The 13,912-nt window shown below is 58.9% G+C and overlaps 1 protein-coding gene across 5 annotated transcripts in view; it reads left to right on the top strand.

Moving 5' to 3' along the window:
* Positions 1-13,912, top strand: part of DLG3 (discs large MAGUK scaffold protein 3) — a 99,471-nt gene that overhangs the window by 68,210 nt on the left and 17,349 nt on the right. For 4 of the 5 annotated variants that reach the window (XM_054388537.1, XM_054388541.1, XM_054388540.1 and 1 more), the window contains 8 exons: positions 1,018-1,068; positions 4,174-4,298; positions 4,774-4,943; positions 5,316-5,452; positions 6,296-6,440; positions 6,567-6,726; positions 11,436-11,592; positions 12,022-12,124. In XM_054388537.1, the coding sequence (XP_054244512.1) occupies positions 1,018-1,068; positions 4,174-4,298; positions 4,774-4,943; positions 5,316-5,452; positions 6,296-6,440; positions 6,567-6,726; positions 11,436-11,592; positions 12,022-12,124 (1,048 nt within the window). The remainder of the gene's footprint in view (positions 1-1,017; positions 1,069-4,173; positions 4,299-4,773; positions 4,944-5,315; positions 5,453-6,295; positions 6,441-6,566; positions 6,727-11,435; positions 11,593-12,021; positions 12,125-13,912) is intronic. The other variant, XM_054388542.1, reaches the window with a different exon arrangement.

Raw genomic sequence — 13,912 nt, 5'->3', positions numbered from 1 at the left:
TGCAGGAGGTGAAGTGTTCACCTGCTGAGCCCTAGGTCCTGCTGCCTCTGCAATGCTGTGTTAGAGCTGCCTCTGTCCCATCCCAGAGCGACTCAAACTGTGAGGTTGAGTCCAGTCCCCTCCACAACTGTTGCCGTCGAGTGTTAACAGCTCTGGGTGTTCCAATGCTGCTAAATTTTAGGCCGTGGCAGTTTGTGGGCTGATCCTGATGACCTGGAGCGAAACCATTGCTTTGTTTCCCTGTGCATTGTTGCATGTGGAGAAAATGGAAGCTCCTGACCTGTCCATTTGCCATTTCTTGTTTTAGAAGCTGCATCCCTTTATTTTCAAGCCATTTCCCAGAGCCCTATGCTTTGCCACTCTGGGTATGGGAGGTGGTGGAGCACTGAGACAGGCTGCGTGTGACTCTAGCCCTTCTTCTTGTGCTCCACAGCAGCACCCCCTCTCCTTTGCATGCACCTAATTCAGGAGGACAGCTGAGTCTCAATCCCCCCATGCTACTAGAAGGTTTAGCAGATAGAAGCTGCTAAAGCTGTTTATTATGTTATTTTGTACAGACGTTAGTTTTTTGTCCTTTCAATGGACCGTGCCCCCTCCCTCCCCCCCTCGCTCTTCCTCCCCTCTCTCTTCCCCCCCCCCCCTCTTCCCCGCTTCCTTTCTCTCCTGCAGCAGTGAATTCCCGAGGTTAATTACATGCCGCGTAACAAAGGTGTTATTTCTTTTTGTGCCTTGGGTTGTGTTCCTTTCATGGCTGGAAAAATGAGCTGGGAGAATAAAGGCTTTGCGATGAAGTGCATTAAAGTCAGTGGGCTTTGGCTTCTGCCCAGGAAAGCAAAGCACTGCTCGGTTGAGTTCCAGGGCAGGCTCAAGTGATTGCATTTCAGGGTTGTTTTTTTTTAATTCAGCAGCGATGGCACAGCTTTTAGGCTGGATTCTCGATATTCAGCTATCAGAGGGGAAAGGCGAATTCCCCCGAGCGCTGCGCAGAGCCGTAACTCGCTGTCTCCCTCTCCCCAGGTGAATGGCAGCGACGGGATGTTCAAATACGAGGAGATCGTCTTGGAGCGGGTAAGTGCTGGGCGCCCGCCCGCCGGCAGCATTCGCTGCCGCTTCCCAACTCGCCTCCCACCGGCGCAGCTCCCCGCGGCCCTGCGCCAGCTGAGGGGGAGAGGCTGCTGCCCGCTGCCCGCCTCCCGCCCGCTGCAGGCTGCGGGGAGTGTGGCGCTTGCCTTCCCCGCACGCCCCCGTGGTGGGGAGAGGTGGGCTTGCTGCTCCTTCCCGCCGCAAACCCCTGCAGAAGGGAGGGAGGAGGACTTCTCCTGCACCGCCGTGCTTCACACCCTCGCTCCCACAAACCGCCAGCGCAGAGCCCGGGGAGAGGCTCCTTTGTCACCGGCTCTGCCACCAAATGGAGATGCGGTGCTGGGACAGGCAAGGGGCACAGCTGGGCACTGGTGCCTCCCTGCCATGGGACTCCCGGTTGCTCCTGAGCACACAGCCCAGGGATGCTAAGTGACATGAAAGTGTTTTCTAGCAGACCAGACCACGATAGGAGCAGTTTCCGCTCAAGTCTTTTCTTTTGGCAAGGCAGAGATGATGGCATGCAGCACAGTGGCCATGGCTAAAATTAGCTTCCCCTTTGGATGGGGCTTATCCAGGGGCAAGTTCGCACCATACAGGCCAAGAGAGGGCTTTCCCCTGGTGCCCAGGGAGTGGCAGGGATGGATTATGGAGTGGGAGCATAATATGGCTGCGAGAGGTGGGCACAGCCCTGCTTAGTGGGGCTGGGTGAGGCAGGAGGGTTCCTGCAACTCTCCAGGCCACACCTGGCCTCCTCCTCCGGCTGGCTTAGCCTGGCCACGTGGCCAGCGTCACAGGGGGAGACACATCACTCCTTACTCTGTTCCTCTCTAGCTTTAGTCATCTCCCTCCTCCCCTTGGCTCTGCATCATGGAGGTGGGTGGACGGAAGGTTATCTGGGGCTGCCGCCTCATCCACTGCTTCCCCAGCATGCCTGACAAAACCAGCCCAGGGGATGCTTCCTTTCTGGGCTGAGCTCTTGTGCTCTGGGCACAATTTAGAGGTAAAAGCCTTGTTTTTCAGGGCTTCTTCAGAGCATCTTCTGTCCTGAGCCCACAGCAGGACCAGAGGGGGAGCTGGCAGGGTCACACAAGGAGGCAACACTCATTGCTGCCCCCATTTCCAAAGCCTAGGCAGCAATTTCCTCAGCAGCAGCAAGATACCATTGTGGGAATTTCAATGCCTAGCAGCCAGGGCCAGCATGAACCATGCCCATGTCCTTCCTCTTCACCTGATCCTCAGTGGGATCCAACAGCCCCATCTTACTGCAGGAGAAGCACCCAGATGTCTGCAGGTGTGGCTGTCCACTTGCTGGGGTGTTTGGCTCCAGAGATGACCTCAGGGTACCCTAACATTGCTGGTCTGTCACTGTTACTAATCACTGCCTGTGTTGTGAAAACAAAGTCAAATACAGCAGTGGATTAGGGGCAGTAACTCAGGAAACACCACCCGCAGAGGATGTGAGTTTACCCACAGCGCCCATGTCTGCAGTGGGAGCTGCCCCTGTGTCTACATCAACCACCGTGCCAACTAAGAAATCCCTTGAACTCCATTTCAGGGTTTAGAAAGACAAACACCTTGTGGATCATTTCTGTAGCTAGCGTGGGGGCACAGACAGGCACTAAGAATGGCTGGAGACCTTTCTGCATAGTCTCACCTGCCTTGCTGGGGCCAGGCTGGGTCTCTGATGACAGCAAGCATGGAACAGGTTACCCAGGGAGGTGGTGGAAGCCTCATCCCTGGGGTTGGAACTGGATGATCCTTGAGGTTTCTTCCAAGCCAAACAATTCTATGATTCTATGATTTCTGAGCTGGGCATGAGGTAACGAGAATCCAGCTTAGAGGAAGGGAGAGTGGCCTCAGACCTTTCACTACTTCATGCCTCCTTGTCACATGCCAGCCAAATGCCAGCCAGCAGGAGAGCATCCAGGAGTGTTGTGTAGTGAAAGGCACTGGTAGCTCCCAGAGATGCCAGGTGCTGTGCCATGAGTGGTCGAAAGTCAGAGCAGAGACCTCTGCATCCCCACAGGAGCTGATGCTGAGCTTGGTGTGCTAGGGAGAAGTACAAGCCTCAGCTGGCTGCTGGTGCCAGATGGGCACAGGGAGCTGGAGCTCTGGTGTAGCCCTCCTTGCCACAGGTGCCCTAGAAGGGCAGAGCTCCTCATCACCTGGCACTGCACGCTGGGCCTGTGGGCAGCCAGGCAGGCACTCGGCCCAGGCTGGTCTGTGTACGAGCTGGGTGGGCATGATAGGATGTGACTAAGTGACAGCTCCTGCGCATGAAGAAGCAGGGCAAGAGGCCAGCTGATTTTCAGGGCAGAGCAAAGAAAGCAGGATTTGTCCGCTTGCATCAAGCATGGAGCTGGAAGCAGCCTGTGAGTGTGCCCCTGATGGGGATCCTGCAAGCAGGAGAGGTGGGGCCGGGCCCCAGCCACGTGTCCTGGGATGCTACCGGGATGGGGCCAGAGACGTTGCACAGCTCCTGCAGTGCCCCCGGGCAAGCTGCAGCAAGACGAAGATGGATGCTCCATGTATGTCTGGGAGGAAGAGGAGGCAAAACTGCAGAGCTCCCTCCTGACAGCTCCCTCCACCCAACCCTGCAAATTTTGGCCTCAGGACTGCTGATCCCTAGCTTAGTCCCGTGCCAGTGCTGCATCCCAGGGTGAAGGAGGGCAGGGTGGGATGCTGGAGTCTGGCACGAGCCTCACTGCAGCATCCGTGCCTCCTGCTGGGATGCAGCCAGCAAGGGGAGGAGGTTTTCTCCGCCAAGGACCACCCCCTATTCCCCCAGCTCACTGCCTGCCTGCCTCAAGAGTCTCTCAGCAGAAACGCGGTGGTGAGGGAGGTTCTGGTCGGCTCCCACTCTCCATCTCCATCTGTTGGGTGCTCGGCACTGCTGCACCGAGCACCTCGGCTGATAGGCGCCGGCTTCCCCCCAGCCCTGCATCCCCCGAGCCGGGCACCCTGGAGTGTGACAGCTGCTGGAAGGGCTCTGGTGCCCCACACAGCTGCTGCTGGCAGGAAGCCAGTCTGGGAGGGCTGGCAGCAAGTGGTTTTCCGTGAAGAGAAGATGTAGTGATTGATTTCCTGTAGGGAAACTCTGGCCTGGGCTTCAGCATAGCAGGAGGAATCGACAACCCCCACGTTCCAGATGACCCAGGCATCTTCATCACCAAAATCATCCCTGGGGGAGCAGCAGCCATGGACGGACGTCTGGGGTGAGTACAGGGCCAGGGGAGCAGTCCCATCAGGGTGTCACCCAGGATCTCCCGAGGCAGCTCCTGTGCCCCTTCCCTGCCATGGTCCCTGGCCCACTCTGGTCCCTTCCTCACAGCCAGATTCACTCAGTGCTGGGATGCCCACAGTCCCCTGCCACTAGCCTCCTGTCTGTGCCCACCCGCTCCTCCCTTCCCTGTGACAGGGTACAGCTCCCATTCTTCCTGCAGCTGGGATCAGGATCTGCCTTTCACTTTTATCTCCCACCTCCAGGGTCACACCACAGGGACCAGCCCCACTGTGTCCCCCTTTGGGAAGGACCCCAGTCTCACCCTGGCAGCGCAGGGCCTGGCCAGCCTGGGCAGCTGTCCTTTGCCCGTGTGCGCAGCCAAAGGAGGGTGGGAGAGGTGTGCAGAGGAGGGTGGCACAGGCTGATGGTTGCCCAAGGGAGCTCAGGGCCACCTTGTGCCTGTTCAGGGTGAACGACTGCGTGCTGCGAGTGAACGACGTGGACGTGTCTGAGGTGGTGCACAGCAAAGCTGTGGAGGCCCTGAAGGAAGCAGGCCCTGTGGTGCGGCTCGTGGTGCGCCGCCGGCAGCCCCCGCCAGAGACCATCATGGAGGTCAACCTGATGAAGGGCCCCAAAGGTGAACACCTCACCCTGCTCACAGGACCAGGGTGCCCCACTGCCCCACAGCATAGTGCAGGGTGACCGTGCGGTGTGGGATGCCTCGGGGTGCAGGACAAACATTGCAGGGGTCGTGGGATGTGAGCTGGCAGTGCCGTGGCACAGGATGCCGCAGGGTGTCCTAGCAGCATGGGGCACAGGGTGTGGGATAGCCCCAGGGGGCAGTGCTCAGTGACTGGGCTGGCGCTGGGCAGCAGCAGTGTGGACCAGTACCTGCTGGGTTTGGGGTAGGGTGGGAAGTCCAGGGGAACAAAGAGGCCGTGCTGCCAGCCTGGGTCTCTGTTCATCCATCTGTCCCTCACCCCTCACCTGCCTTCTCACTCCCTCTCAGGCTTGGGGTTCAGCATTGCAGGGGGCATTGGGAACCAGCACATCCCCGGGGACAACAGCATCTACATCACCAAGATCATCGAGAGCGGCGCTGCCCAGAAGGATGGGCGCCTGCAGGTCGGGGACCGGCTGCTCGCGGTGAGCACCATGCCTGCACCAGCTCTGCCATGCCACAGTGCCAATCCTGAACCCCAACACCCCTGCCACCCGCAGCCCTGCCCCCTTCCTCAGGGTGCTTTGGGAGGAGCAGGCACAACACCAGCTGCAGGCAGGAGGGCAAATCTGGGGCCCAGTCTCTGCTGTCACTGTGGCACTGCTGTGGGAATCCACTCTGCCCCTGCAGGGCCCTGCCTGCCCTCCTGCCTTCAGCTGGCTCACTGCCCCTTCCCACCAGTGTGCCCTTGTGGCCAAGGCGGCCAATGCCACGCTGGGGTAGATTAGAAGGGCTGTAGTGAGTAGGTCAGGTCTGCTCCACGCTGGTGAGGCCACATCTGGAATATTGTGTCCACTTCTGGGCCCCTCAGGTCAGGGAGGACCTCAGGGAACTGCTTGAGAGAGTCCAGCACAGAGCCACAAAGATGCTGCAGGCAGTGGAACATCTTCCTTAGGAGGAGAGCCTGAGAGAGCTGAGGGCTCTGGAGCTTGGAGAGGAGGAGCCTGAGGGTGACCTCATTGCTGGTAATACAGATGTGCAGGGTGAATGCCCAACGCCAGCACAAGGGGCAGTGGTGGAAGCTGAGGCATAGGAAGTTCCATGGGAACAGGAGGAAATATTTGGTCACTGTGAGGGTGCTGGAGCCCTGAAGCAAGCTGCCCAGGGGGGCTGTGGTGTCTCCTCTGGAGATATTCCAAACTCACCTGGATGTGTCCTGTGTGCCCTGCCCTATGTGCCCCTGCCCTGGCAGGGGGGTTGGACTGGGTGATTTCTGGAGGTCCCTTCCATCCCCTAACATTCTGTGATTCTGTGGTTCCCTCCGGCAGGTCAATAACACCAACCTGCAGGACGTGCGGCACGAGGAGGCAGTGGCTGCCCTGAAGAACACCTCTGACATGGTGTACCTGAAAGTGGCCAAGCCTGGCAACATCCACCTCAACGACATGTACGCGCCCCCCGACTATGCCAGCAGTACGTACACCGGGCACCGCTGGGTGCGGAGCATGGAGCATGCTGGGGCACTGACAGCACTGGGCTGATCTCCACATCCATTTGTGGATAGATTTCTGCTGCTGATGTCCTTCTTCTCCCCTGCAGCCTTCACAGCCTTGGCTGACAACCACATAAGCCATAACTCCAGCCTGGGCTACCTGGGCAGCGTTGAGGGCAAGCCTGCCTACCCCGTCCCTCCCCAGGTGACTCCATCCCGGTACTCGCCTATTCCTCGGCATATGATGGGGGACGAGGACTTTACCAGGTGAGTACCAGGCATGAGCTCCTTCTCCTCCCCTCTCTTTGCCTCCCTGACAGCTTGACTTCCTCCCTGCAGCCAGCACAGAGCCTCAGCTGAAAGCCTGTTTGTGGGTGCACGGTGCAAAGCCTGGGGAACCCCACAGTGAGCTCTGTACTCACCCCCTGCTGCAACCAGCTCTGTGCATTTCTCCCTGGCTCACCACATCCCCCACTTCCCTATTCCCCCTCCTGCTCCTCCCTAAGCCTTACACATCTGCAATTCAGCTTCCTTCTCTCACTTATTTGGAACACAAGGTGTTCCCTTGCCCTGTTGGTGCCACCTGGTGCCAGCAGCACCATAAGCTGCCAGGCTGTGAGTCAGTTGTCCCCAAACAGAGCTGTGCTGGGCACGATGGGCTGGAAGGGGTATAAGTAGGGCTGGGTATAAGTAGGGCTCCTTTTCCCATACTCCCCAAGCCTGGCATCCCAAACCACCTGCACCCAGGTGCCAGTCCTGGGCCTTACAGCCTCCTGCACAAGCCTGGCATGGCCTCCTTTTCCACACAAGCATCATTTATGCTGCACAAGCAGGCTTGTTTCCTGAATCCAGGACATAAAGAGGAGCACAAAGGAGACATTGCTCTGAGCCTAAGCGTGGTGTAAAACTTCTCCACGCTGAGGGTGGAAGAACAGGAGAATAAGGCCTGGCTGTCCCTGCTCCATGTGCCAGGGCTCCCAGCTGCCCCTTGGCTTGCAGCAGCCTCCGGGCCAGTGCTTCACATGCGTGGGGTTTAGGATCCCCAGGGGCAGGGCTGCAGGGCTCAAGCTGTGTTTTTGGGGCTGACACTCAGGGTAGGCTTAGGGCTGGCTCTGCACTTAGCTGCAAGGCTGCAGGCTGGTTTGGGGGCTGTGCTTGCAGTGGAAGGTGCAGCAGCCATGGCAGGGATTGTGTGGTTCTGCAGGGCACTGGCAGATACCAGACCCTGACTGCCATCCAGCGTCAGCCCTCACAGGGTGGCTCTGTCACAGGAGCTTCTCACTTCATAGTGCTCAGCGGGGGCCTCCACCCATGTCCCATCTCCCCACCACCTCTCAGCACCAACAGTGCTGCTCCTACAGCCTGTGCTCCTGTGCTGCCAGGGCACTGGGGGATGATGCCACATGCCATTCCATTGCCCCGGAGGAGAGACTGAGCCCCAGCACTTGGAAGAGACACCACCTGGCACCCTGGTACCACCAGGGTGCTCCTTCCTGCACACACTGACATCCTTACCTGTGGGCCAGGAGAACAGTGGCCCTGGTGCAGCACGCACTGGTGGATGTCAGAGGATGGTGCTGTCTTGCAGAAGTCCCTACTGCAGACAGTCTAGCACTGCTGGACAGCTATCCCCAAACACAGCCTCCTGCTCCTGGCCAGATTTGCAGCCTGCATGGGCTCAGCACCTCCCTCATCCAGCCCAGGCAGCACTGAAAATGTTCTGTACATCACCAGCCTCCCCAGGACAGCTCCATCACTGCTCATCTGTTCTCTTGTGCATACTGTGTGCTGGGACCAGCATGGTCCAAATGCATCTTACTGGTGTGGGGAAATGCAGTGACCCTTCTGAAAAGCAGCCACCTCTTGTCAGCCATTGCCCAGGAGAAGCAGAGGTCCTGGCCTGGATCCAGCATCAAGCCTTTTCCACTCAGGTGGGCACAAGTGCTGCTGCAGATGTGGACATGGCTCCAGTGCCCCTCATGTCCTTCAGCACCCAGGGCCAGGGACCAGAGCGTCTGTTTTCCAGTGAGCTCCACCACTGCAACCAGACCTGGCACAGCCCCACAAGATTTCTGTCAGACTTGAGGTCCCAGTGCTAATGCTGCAACACTCAGCATGGGATCTGCCTGTAGGATATACATCCTGGCTCCTGGGATGAGGATGGAAGCAGACAGTGTGTGTCATGACTGTGACCTGAGATGTACCTATCTAGGCCTTCATTTCTTCTCCTTGCTTCTTGTAGTGTCTCTGTACCTTCCACTAAACAGTGTGGTCCCCTTGGGTTTGGAGATGCTTCCCCCAAGGCTGAGCTGGCATGGTGATTCCTGTGCTCTAGTTAGGCAGCAGGAAATCCCAAGGAGCAGAACAAGTTCATCAGTTAGTTGGAGGGAGGTGCTGCAAACCCAGAAATCTGACCTATTTCTTCCCCTGAGAGCTCTAGCTCTTGCTTTGCTGCAGAGGGCCAGGTGGCTGCAGCCCTCCCTGCCAGGCACTGGTAGTATCCTAAAGTCTTGGGGATGAGCCTGTTTTGAATCCAGTGGCATTTCTGTAATGCTTCCCAGTTCTGGTTCCAGTGCATCCCAACAATGCACTACAGTCCAGCCAAGTCCTGAGTCCTTCTCAGCTCAGAGCTTGGATGCATCCACAGGCCCAAGGATAATGCAGGTATTTTCTGAAGGTCACAAGGGAGATTCAGCCTCTGCCCATCAGGAATGCACAGCTGGATTCACTACTCTGCTGTGCATCTGAAGGCCAGGGGCTGCAGCCATGCATGAGATGTCTGGAGCTGCAGGCACAGGGAGTTGGGCTGCAAATCTGCCCTTGCTTGGGTGCTCCCCAAAGCAGGGCTGTGCTGTCCTGCAGGAGCAGGAAGGACTTCAGTCTGTAGGGTCTAGCAGGGCAAAGGCTTCGTGCATTCAGTGCTTCCAGAGAATCCCTTTGTGACCCTCATGCCTCCCAATGGGTGCTTGCTGTGCCACAGTGTTCACCACCAATGTCTCATCCTCCATGTCCTATAGGGGACAGCTGTTCCTGTCCCCTTCCAGGCAGCAGAGAGGCCTCAGGAGCAAGTGTGACCACAGATAGGGGGACTGGCATGCTGCTGTCCCTGGTAAGAGGCACAGGGATGGGGAAAGGAGCAGCTGGGAGAGCCAGGAATATCAGGTTGTGCTGAGTCAGGGGTCTGGCCAGGCCAGGATTCTTATCAAGACCTTCCTGCAAGATCTCCTGCACTTCTGTCTGTCTCTCTCCTGCTCTTATTGCTCCTTACAAAGGTAGAGTGCCTGAAGCTAAGTGACATTCAGCCCATCAGGACTCCTCCATGGGGATGGATGTTGAGAAACTTTTTATGGAGTTCTAGCACATGTAGCAGTAAATCCTACCACCTGCATCCAGGAAAGCACCAGTACCTTCCCCAATCCATCCAGGTGCCAGCAGTGATGCTCAGCCTCACCTAGGGGGCTGAAAAAGATTTTTTTCTTGCAAGCATGGCCTGGGAGCACACTGCTAGGCTGCAGGGCTTCCTGCTGTCACCTCAGCCAAACTTTATTCCTCTGGGTCCCAAATCCACTTGTGCTGACTGAGGACCACTCCTTCCCTGGCTATCACCAGCAGCCAGTGGGCCAGCAAATCCAGTCCCCCCAGTGCTCTGCAGTGTCTCCTTAGCACAAATCTGCCAGGATTTCAGGGTCCAGTACTCAGCCAGTGCCATGCCTGGTGCTCCAGCATCTCTCCTACCATGTCCCAGAGATCTGCTGCTCCCCAGCAGGCAGGGGGTTGATAAGGCTGCTGAACTCCATGGCAGGTCCTCAGTCCTTGCAGCACCCGCTGGAGAGCCCAGGATCCATCCAGTCCCCAGAGTGGATGTGCTGAGAGTCTCCAGTGTTTTGCTGGCTGACACTTGCTGCCAGCCTGCCACTGCCACTCACTGCTGATTTTCTGCTGTCATTTATTCCTTCTCATTTTCAGAATACTAGACTGCCAGGTCAGAAGGGACCCCAAGGATCCTCTGCTCCAACCTTTCTGGGTGGCAGTGCAGTTGCCATGAGCTGGCTCAGCACCCTGGCAAGCTGAGTCTCAAACTGCCCAGTGCAGGACATTCCACTGCTGCCCTTGGGAGATGATTCCAGTCTCTGACTGTGCTCATGGCAAACATTTTCTCCTGCAGTCCAATGGGAATGTTCCCAGCAGTAACTTGTCCCCATCCCCCTTTGTCTGTTCCATGGCACTCCTCGTACAAAGGGAGTCTCCATCCTCCTGGCAGCCACCATCTGTGTCCTGGTCCATGGTGGTAAGGCCTCCTCTGAGCCTTCTCTTCTCCAGGCAGAACCACCTCAGCTCTTTCAGCCTTTCCTCATGTGTCAGAGGGCTTCCAGTCCTCTGATCATTCTCCTGGCCCTTCTCTGGACACTCTCCAGCCTGTCTGCACCTTTTTCACACAGCAGGAACCTAGCACTTGAGCTTGGAGCTGACTTTTTTTCTCAGACTCTTTTTTCACCCAGACAAAATGAAGCAGGATTTCTGTGATGCCAGGCAGCCCTCCTGCCTCTGCCAGCCTGTTGTCAGAGCTGTGACAGGATTAAGTCATCGCTGAGGAATGGAAAATTACTGTTGGGCTGCGCAGGGCCTGTGGCATGGAGGGGCCTAGGGCACACTTGCTGTGCTGCCTGGCTGTGGAGGGGCCCTCTCCTGGCATGGCTGTGCCATCCTTGGTGCCCAGGCTGAAGGAATCTGATGCTTCCTCGCAGCCTGATGTCTCCATGTATGATTTCACTGTCTCCATCCATGCTCTATCTCATTTCACTCATGCAGCTGCCCACACCTCTCCTGCTTTATCAGCCTCCTCGGTGCCAAGGGCTGCCACACCAGGTCACATGCAGGATGACTCCAGCCCCGGTGGTGTGCCAGGAAGCCCAGACACGGCTGACTCTCCAAACAGCTTAGCTGCTGCTCATCCTGTCCCATGTCTGTCTTTCCAGGGAGCCCCGGAAAATCATCCTGCACAAAGGCTCCACTGGCCTGGGCTTCAACATTGTCGGAGGGGAAGATGGTGAGGGGATCTTCGTGTCCTTCATTCTGGCCGGAGGCCCTGCTGACCTTAGTGGGGAGCTGCGGAGAGGAGACCGCATCCTCTCGGTGAGTAGGAGGCTGCCCGCTGACCCTCCGCGGCCTCCCGCAGGACACGACCCCTGCCACCGGGGACATGGTTGGGCAGGGTCCATCCTCAGTGCCGGCGTGGACGTGGTCCCTGGGCGGGTAGGATCGGAGCAGAGGCCTGCCCGGGAGGTGCCCTGAGCTGGAGCAGGAGCTAGCTGGGTCCTTGCCCGGCTGCCGGCAGAGGGCTCCCCCGGTACTCGGGCCGGCCCGGGGCCGGTACTGGAGATGTGAGTACTGGAGATGCCGATACCGGGGGTGCTCGCCCCTGGGGTGGTACTGGCGCACAAGGGCTGATGGACGAGGCAGTAAGATGTGGGTACGACGGGAACCGAACCAGGGGCGGGGGGTAGACACGGTCGGTGCGTGCCGCGGACGGTCCGGTCCAGCGGAGCTGCTCTGTCCCGGCAGGTGAACGGCGTGAACCTTCGCAACGCCACGCATGAGCAGGCGGCGGCGGCACTGAAGCGAGCAGGGCAGACGGTGACCATCATCGCGCAATACCGGCCCGAAGGTACCCCCGCGGGGAGCGGGGAACCGGAACGCGACCGGGACAGAGGCGGAGGCGGGGCCGGGGCGGGGCGTCTCGCGCAGATGGGAGGGTGGGGTGTCGGCGGGAGCGCGGGCCAGGGGGCGGGGCGGGCGGAGGGGAACGTTCAGCCGATTGGCGGGGGGCGGGTCCCGGGGGAACTGATTGGTGCAGGGAGCGGCTCAAGGGGGGGACGCGGCCGCCGATTGGTCGACATAGTGGAGGGGGGCGGTGCGGTGGCATCCCGCCGGCGGTGTTTGCGCGGCTTTGTGTGCGGGCCGGGCGGCTCTGGGCTGCTGCCAGGATACCACCGCGCCCCTCCGCCTCACAGGTGAGCGCGGTTTCGCCGAACTTGTCCCGCGGCTGATCGGGGGCCACGGGCTGGGACGGCTTCTCCGGGCTCGGGCCGGAGGGGTGTCGTCTCCCGTGGGGTGGTCTGTTTGCCTGAGGGCGTCTCCGGGAGGCCCTCGTTCCGTGTGGTCCCGTGGGCCTGTCTGGGTGCCCCGGGACCTGTGGAGGGGATCACGGATGCGGCGGCGGCCGCCTCTTGTCCTGGAGAGTGGCTCTCTGCCCTTACCAGCGCGATGGGCTCAGTCGCTCTCCTTGAGACCTACTGTGCTGGTGGGGCTGGAGCCGGGGCCTCGGTGTTGGCTGGGCCTTGTCCCCGACTGAGCATCCCGTCTGCCGCGCTGTCCGGCAGCTGCCTTTCCTTAGTGCTGGGCTTCAGCTCCCGCGGCAGTCGGCTGCTGCTGGTGCTGGCGTGGGGCGGCAGTGTCCTGTGGGGAGCAGCCCGTGGCTCGGGGCAGGAGCTGCAACCGGAGTTCTCCTGGGGCTAGCAGGGCTGCATCTTCTGCAGGCTGGAGGGACGAGTGCTAGGGAGGGCATCCCGCAGGGGCAGAAGTTGCTGCTGTGACTGCTGCTGTGCTGTCACCGTGTCCCGAGTACCGGGAGGGAGCAGTTCAGGTCCCCTGATGAAGATGTCTCTCCTGGGCCCCGGTGGTTTTCTCCCTCAGCAGCTCTGATCCTTGCGTGCCCTTCAGTCTTGTGCTTCCTCAGTGGCACGGTCCTGTGTGTCCCTGTCCCTGCTGTTCTGCATCCCACGGCAGAGGTCCCTGGGGCACGGAGCCCTTAGTGCCACTCAGGGGTGAGCTGTGGGTATGGGGTTTGTTTGTTTTGGTTCTTTCTGCCATTTTTTTTCTGGGAACTACTTAGTGGTCTTGTATTGCCGGCTCCCTTTGCCACTTGGGATTTCACAAAAGCACCACAAAGAGTGGGTCCGAAGTGTCAGATGGGACAAAGTGTTTTGAAACCCCATTAGACCTAGGTTGAAATGTTACTGCTTTGTAGCCTGTGGCTTTTCAGGTCTGCCATGGCTCCTGGCACATAAGCTGCAGCTGACCTGTGAAATGCACACTGTTGGGTCTTGGGAGTTGGCCCCAGCACTCTGGAGGCCTGAAGGCCTGGGAGACAGGGAGCAAGGTCTCCCTGGGGTGAGGCCCGGGCTTAGGTGAGGCTGGGTCCCCACAAGGCCATGAGCACCCAGGTGTTTGCCTTTTCTATGTGCATTGTGGCTGTGGGAAGAGCTGCATCGTGGAATGCCCAAGGGAGGAGATGCTGGTGGAAAAGTGGTCTGAGAAGTTCTTCCCTGCTAGCAGAGGCTGGCACAGGAAGGGCTTGCCTGTGAGGTGCTGGGTGACCTGCTTTGTCTCTGCCTTCACTGCTGCTCCGAGGGAGCAGAGAGGCTGCTTGCACAGGCCTCGGGGGGTGAGGTGC

Source organism: Indicator indicator, chromosome 17, assembly GCF_027791375.1.
Source record: "Indicator indicator isolate 239-I01 chromosome 17, UM_Iind_1.1, whole genome shotgun sequence".
Classification (NCBI taxonomy): Eukaryota; Metazoa; Chordata; class Aves; order Piciformes; family Indicatoridae; genus Indicator; species Indicator indicator.
Note: the sequence above shows the minus strand (reverse complement) of the source record. Positions and strands in the feature narration are given on the sequence as shown.